We start from the raw sequence: 7,214 nt of genomic DNA on the forward strand, positions 1-7,214 counted from the left end.
TACCAGGCTCTTGCCCTGCATCCTCCCCACTGCCATCCTCTAGACGATGGTCCTTTGTTTCCATTTGCTCCCAACAGAAACTGTTTTCACACCAGAACATGCACTTGACCTGCATCGGTCTTGGGTCTTAGAGAGCTTAACGTGCAGCCAAAAACCCAGTGCAGTAACTGGTGGAGCCTATGCAGAGCAGACAAGTGGGGGACATTTGTTGAATGAATGAGTGAAACCTCAAGCTATACTAACTGATATTTTATCCTCCACAGAAAAGGGGCCTTGCTGTTCAACAACATATTTTCCATTGTGCCTGCGATTTTAATGGGATGCAGTAAAGTCGCCACATCATTTGAGCTTATTATTATTTCCAGACTTTTGGTAGGAATATGTGCAGGTAAACAGTGTTACCCTGTATTGCCATTCTGTTATTTAGAATCATCAGGAAGGTGGAGAACAGACTCCCATCTAGGGTCTCTGAAGCAATAGGGACTCAAGCTGTTCTTAGGCCTGCCCTGTAGTCTAGTGGTGAAGGGGTCAGGATCCTACATGGCTGACTGCAGGTAGAATCCCCAGCCCAGTGGCCTGAAAAATACCCTGGGCATGTGTACATGCATGCCCGTCCAAAATCCAGACAGGATGCAGAAATGGAGAAGAAGAGATTGCAGTGTGACTATGCCTCATGGTGGTGGTGGTGCGGGGGGGTGCTTTCTCTCTCGCCCTGACTCTCCATCTCTTTCTGACAAGCATATGTGCTCTCTGGCAATTAAAAAAAAAAAAAAAGAAAAGAAAAGAAAAAGAAAGAAAGAAAGAGAAAAGAAAAGGAATTCAGGGACCAGCCAGTGGTGTGGTGGTTAAGGCACCTGGATCCCACATGGCTGTCTGCCAAGTTCAAATCCCGGACCCAACAGCTTAAAAACACACCAGGCACATGTGCATGTCTGCCCAAAATCCAAAGAAGAAAATGAAGAAAAGATTGTGGTATAGCCAGCTACCCTGAAGAGTACCCATGAGTGCACCTGCCCTGTAGAAAATTTAAAAAAAGAAAGAAAGAAAAAGAAAATTTCAACCATTCCTATGCATCTGCCATGAACTAGATGCTTGAGCCTCTCTGTTACCCTCATGTACAGACAGCAGGCAGGTCTTTACTGTGCTGACTGTTGCAGAGAAAAGCTATTCTTTGAAATACTGGAATATAGAATCTTGAGTTTGGAAGGGTCCTTCGGCTCAATTTTTTTTTTCTTAAAATTTGCTTTAGGGAGTGTGCACTTGTGGGGACAAGAGGAGAAAGTGAAAAGGCATCCCCGGGAGAACCATGATCTCTTCTCCTCTATGCTCCCCTCAGGATTCCGGGTGTGCATGCACATACACTGGACGTCTCTCTCAAGCTGCTGAGTCTGGGACTTGAACCCAGCAGCCTTTACCACCATGCCAAACAGCTGGCCCTATCTCAGTATTTTCTAAACAGCAGGTCAGGACCAGGACCAGTTAGATACCTGTTTAGTGAGCAGTATTTCTCTCTCTCTCGCTCTCGCTCTCTCGCTCTCGCTCTCTCGCTCTCTCTCTCTCTCTCTCTCTCTCCTCTTTCTCTCTCTCTCGGTTTGTTGTTGTTGTTATTTTGATAGGGTGCGTGCACTTGCCAGAGACAGAGAGAGAGAGGGAAAGTGAGAAAACACCCCCCCCCCCCGCATACGGCATGGCCACTCCACAAGCCCTTTTTCTCCATTCTAGTCTCAAGATTTTGGGTGCACACACACACATGCCCATGTATTTTTCAAGCCGCCAGGTCCGGGACTCCAACCACACAGTTGGCTATGAGGGATCCAAGCTGCTTAACTACCACACCACCAGCTAGCACAGCTTTTTCTTTTTAAAAGTAGAATAGGCTTGGGGGGTGGGGGTGCTGGCAGGTGGTGTGGTGGTTAAAGGCACTGGATTCCCACATGGCTGACCACGGTTTGAGTCCTGGACCTGACAGCTTGCTTTCTCACTTTCCCCTTCCCTCTCTGATCAAATTAAAAAGAATAGTAACAAATAGAATTAAATATATTTTTTAAAAAAGTAGAATAGGCTGTCATATAATTAAAGAGAAATATTGTTTCTTGAAGCTTTTGTTTCAGTTATCTATATCTATATCTATACATAGAGAGAGGGAGAGAGGGAGGGAGAGAGAGAAAAAAAAAACCAGATTGCAGTATACAATGAATTTCTTTATTTTTCACTCTTGGATAGTGGCCAAAAACCTTAAAAAACAATCTAACAAATGAATTCCTCTACCAAAAAGGTGTTAGCATAGCAACATTCCAACTTTTATAGGGGAATTTAAAGACAGCAGTAGGACTTCATGGGGCCTATTTTCCTTGTTCCTTACATGCCCACCCGCTGAGGAAGGTAATAGCTGGCGGGGGTCTGTCACTTGTGGAGCTGGTTTGCAAAGCCCACTCTGTGGCCCTCCAAGCCTGTGCTGCCCAGACTATCCTATGGTAGTTTTGGAAAATGCTCTCATAGTCGCTTCAAGCTAAAGAGAGCCATGGTTAAAGCCATGCTTGTGGCTTTCCCCAAGTTGGCATCCTTAGCAGGCAGTAGTTCTCAAAGCCAAACAAGAGGGGTATCTACAGTACAAACTCTTGGGGTCCTATGAGCACAGGGTGGGCCCCCGAGTGTGAAGCACCTCCTGAAATTTGCACCCTAAATGTGTCACCTGCCTCTTTCTAGTCATGGTTCCAGCACTGCCAAAGCCAAGGAACTCTCACTTGCTCCTTCCAGACTCAGGGTTAGGGAAGAATAGACAATCTGGCCAGGTGGAGTTAACTGACTATGGCAGAGAACCTCGGGGTCGGGGCCGATGACAAAGAACTGCAGGGCTGGGGAGGGAAAGATGAGAATAGTGAAGTCATTTCAAGGGAGAACGATGGGCCCATGGCACACCTGGTACTTGGCTTCCTTGAGAGTACCTAGATGGGTCTCCGCCATCTTGGCCTGACCTGCCTGGCTCCTGCCTTTGGGTTTTCCCTGCAGGGAAGCTCAGATTCTTAAACAATAGATGGTCCCTAAAGGTTTTCAGCAGTGAGCAAATATAGTCACTTGTCTATAGACTTAATTCAGAATTGGTTCCAACAGAGAAATACCAGGTTTCAATAGATAATAAATCAGAGTTAGAAATCTCCATCTCTACTCTTAAGTAAGCATTACTTTGAAGCAGCAGATGCTGTAATGGTTACGTTGTTGTACTCCCACATAATCAACCACGTTCAATGGTTACGTTACATGGACTCCTACGTAATCAACCACAGTTCAAGTCCTGGACTCAGTGACTTAAAACTCATGCCAGGCGCATATGCATGCATGCCCAAATTCCTAAGAGGAGAATGAAAAAGAAGGGACTGCAGCGTGGTCACCTCCTATGGGGGGTGATCGCTTGTTTTCTGCCTCTCTGTCTCCTTCTTTCTCTCCAGCAAGTGTATGGGTCCTATAGCAAAAATCTCTCTCAAAAAAAAAAAAAAATTAAGCATTACTTTAAGTCAATGGTTCTCAGACTTTCTGGCCACTTAAAATTGCTGAATGCTCCAAAGAGCTTTTCATGTGGGTTACATTGATCAGTATTTGCCATATTAGGAATTACAATCAAGAAATGTATGAACTCATTTTTAATATAATAAGACATTTCATGTTTTCATGAAAAATAGCCATATTTTCTATAACAAACAAAAAGCAGTAACAAGAGTATCATTTGCATGTTTGCAAATATCTTTAATGTCTGACCGGACAGCGACAGCTGGGTTCTCAAACCTGCTTCTGTGTTCAGTCAGTCGTGGCATCACGTGGCAGGTGACCTCTGGAAATCTCCAAGGTATGCTCATGAAAGAACGCGAATGAAAAGGTCAAATAACATCTCAGCATTATTATGAAAATAGTTTTGATCTCACAGACCCCCTGAAAAGGTCTCAGGAAACCCCAGGGTCCTGAGCTCATACTTGGAGAACACCAGGCCTTGTGTCATCCATTTGCAGTCAATTTTCCACATACCTCCTGAAGGTCAGTGAGGAAGGAAAATGGACTCCCAGGGATCTGAACCAATCGGGGGTCTTGAAGCATGGGATTCAAGGCATATGCTGTGTAGACACATATTCTGAGGCTGCCCATATTAACGTGAACCACATAGTTCTGTCTAAAATTAAATTAGACAGCTACTCTGACAAAGGAAGCGCAAAGATAAATACGACTTGGACTTCATGTTGCTCACAGTTCACTGATTTGTTATCAGTCAACTTCTTGGCAAGAAGACGGAAGCATTTCACTGGCTTGAAGGATTGTCAATGTCAACGGCCATCTTGCTCGGACTCTAGTATCAGACCAGGCTGCCCGAGGGAGGTCAGAGGGGTCTTTTTTTGTTTGTTTGTTTGTTTGTTTTTTAGAGAGAGATTTTTTGCTTAGGGTGTGTACACTCTCAGGAGAGACAGAGAGACAAAAAGCAAGAAATCACCCTCCAGAGGGGCTGGCCACACCACAATCCCTTCTCCTCCATTCTCCTCTTGGGATCTTGGGCACATACGCACACGCGCCCAGCGGGAGTTGAAGTCACCTGGTCCTAGACTCAAACCACGGCCAACTACCTGGGAGTCCTGCAATGTAACCATTACACCATCTGCTGGTGCCTAGACGGTCATTTTTAAGGCAAAATACCATACCAGCAACAGGAAGGTAATCCCACCTCCTCACACACCTCCTGAGGGGCACTCTTCATTTCTGTACTTAATTAAGTCAGGAAGCTCTTGCCATTAAGAAGTGCCCCCCAGGGCCCACTGCTAAGTGATGAGGACGGGCCAATTCCTCTGACCTCAGCCTGCAACAGGCCTTTTGGACCTGGTCCTGTTGGGGGCTGCACTCCCCACCCCCAGGACATGCTGTAGTCTCTTTGCTCTGAAAATGGGAAACAATTGGGGATTAGTTGGTATTGATAAACTATCTCCTTTTTTTTCTTTTTTCTTTTTTTTTTTTCATGCTAGACCAGAGGGTGTGAGAGATAGAGAGAAAGCACCCCCGAAAGCCTGCTCATGTTGCATTTCTTTTTCCTCCAGTTCTCCATCCCCTCATGATCCTGGGTGTGGCTGTGCACATCCAGTATGTTTTTCAAGCTCTGGGGCTGGGACTAGAACCGTGGTTGGCCATGCAGGACCCAGCTTCCTCTGCACAAGACTTAAGCACTGTGCTACAGGGCTGGCTTCCTGAGATGTCTCCTTCGAAATACTAAGCAGAGATATCCCTGGGCAAAAGACTTGGCCTTCAGCACCCTCTCGTCTCAGTGTCATCAGCATCTTCCATTAGTGTGGTTTTCCCCTACACTCATTGACCTAAACTGTTCCCTTGAGTCCTCCCTGGGAGGCTGTGGCTGGAGTCTCCCTCTCAGACCCCTACATCTTTCTGAGCCTCAGCTAGTGTTCATCCTGGTCACTGTCCTTGGTCTAGCAACAACCCCTCTGAGCTCCCTCTGAGGACCCTAGTCACTGGGTGTGCTTTTAGGAAAATTAAATGGGGGTGATATATTGTGAAAGTACTTCCGAGCCTGTAAAATTGACTTTCACCTGTTCTTATGGAGGCCAGATTCCATTATGATCAGAAATGTTATAAGTTCAGGGCCAGCAGGTGGCATGGTGACTAAGGCACTGGACTCCACATGGCTGACTATGGTTTGAGTCCTGGACCTGGAGGCTTGCGTTCTCAACCACCTCCACCCCAACCCATGTGTCTCTGGTCAAATTAAAATATAATAACAATAAGTTAAATTAAATAATTCTTTTTAAGAAAAATGTTTATAAGTTTAAGTAGCAGGGATTCAGAAGTAGTCCAGGTATTACACAAACGCCAGCAATGCAGCCGTTCCGCAGTATAGCCTGAAATGCTCCTTTTACTGATAACTGTAGCTGGTGCTCGGGCGTGTGCAGAGGCACCTGCATCTCGGTTTACTATGTAATATACCGTTTCTAGAAGGTGAAGCTACCACAAGCCGCATCTCGGCTTTTCTCTCTGAGACCTTGGTCAGTTAGGAGGGAAGACCCGAGGTTGGCCAACCTGTCCATGGGTGACCCTGGTGGAAAAGCCAGGGCTCCGATTTGTGAGCTTCTTCCATCTGTTTTCTCTTTCTTTAAAGAACTAAGAACAACAAGGGGTATTTGCTTCCTCTTTTGTGGTTTTGAGAAAGTTCTGGTCCAAATCACATGATTGCTAAGTAAGAATAAATGTAGTTGAGGACACAGCTTGTCCTTGCCAGATTAATTTTCCCTGACTATGTTTTCATGTCAACCCTTTCTCCAGGTGTATCTTCCAACGTGGTCCCCATGTATTTAGGGGAGTTGGCCCCCAAAAATCTGAGGGGGGCCCTTGGGGTAGCACCTCAGCTCTTTATCACCGTCGGCATCCTTGTGGCCCAGATATTTGGTCTTCGGAGCCTCCTTGCCAATGAAAATGGTGAGTGTAGTACCTCTCAGGACCCTAAGCCCTCCCTCGACCCTATCCTTCGGCCCCAAAACCACCACTGCCACCACCAGATGGAATGTTTTTGTGGGCTGGTCTTGTCTCTTCAGGTGAGCTATCCTGGGGCCCCTGCACTGCCCTGAGCCCACCGTGCTGGTGTGTGCTGTTTGGCACACCATGGGCCCTGAAGTACATGGTGCCGTGTGGGTGCCAGATAGCCAGTGTTTGCCAGTCCCCCTTGGGACATAACCAAGGTGGCTTTCAGTTAGTAGGGATTCTGCTCAGGGGCCTCGGTCCTGCAACAGAGCAGTGACAGCCACCAGTGTGCTGGGCTCTACGGGTGGGGCTTCCCTGCCCTGCGTCTTGTGAGCCTCCCAGCAATGCTGTAGCCTAAGCCCTGTGACAATGCCATTTCACACACCAGAACCTCTGGGACCTTGAACCTCTGGAAGGGAAATCATCATTAATCATCATGCCAGTCAACACATATAAGGTGCTTCTCAGGGTCACTTGCCAAGTCATATTCATTCATTTATTCCTCCAAACAATCCTATGAAACACGTACTCTTACAATGCCCATTTGACAGATGCAGAGCCTGAGGTACAAAGGGACTGGCTAACTTGTGCAAGGTCTTGCTGGGTACAGCCCCAGCTCCGGCCAGGTCCGTGTTCAAGTTCGCCACCTTTAGCAACAATGGGGTTACTTTTGCCTAGACTTCTGTAGCAGTACGTCGCGTAGATTCTTTCAGCCA

The 7,214-nt window shown here is 46.6% G+C and overlaps 1 protein-coding gene across 2 annotated transcripts in view; it reads left to right on the plus strand.

Moving 5' to 3' along the window:
- The window catches only part of SLC2A5 (solute carrier family 2 member 5), a 31,727-nt gene that overhangs the window by 20,325 nt on the left and 4,188 nt on the right, over window positions 1-7,214 (plus strand). Inside the window, exons 5-6 of one of the 2 annotated variants that reach the window (XM_027770645.1) lie at window positions 264-388; window positions 6,304-6,456. In XM_027770645.1, coding sequence (XP_027626446.1) covers window positions 264-388; window positions 6,304-6,456 — 278 coding nt within the window. The remainder of the gene's footprint in view (window positions 1-263; window positions 389-6,303; window positions 6,457-7,214) is intronic. The other variant, XM_027770646.1, reaches the window with a different exon arrangement.

Source organism: Tupaia chinensis, unplaced genomic scaffold (assembly GCF_000334495.1).
Source record: "Tupaia chinensis unplaced genomic scaffold, TupChi_1.0 Scaffold000146_1, whole genome shotgun sequence".
NCBI classification, from domain to species: domain Eukaryota; kingdom Metazoa; phylum Chordata; class Mammalia; order Scandentia; family Tupaiidae; genus Tupaia; species Tupaia belangeri.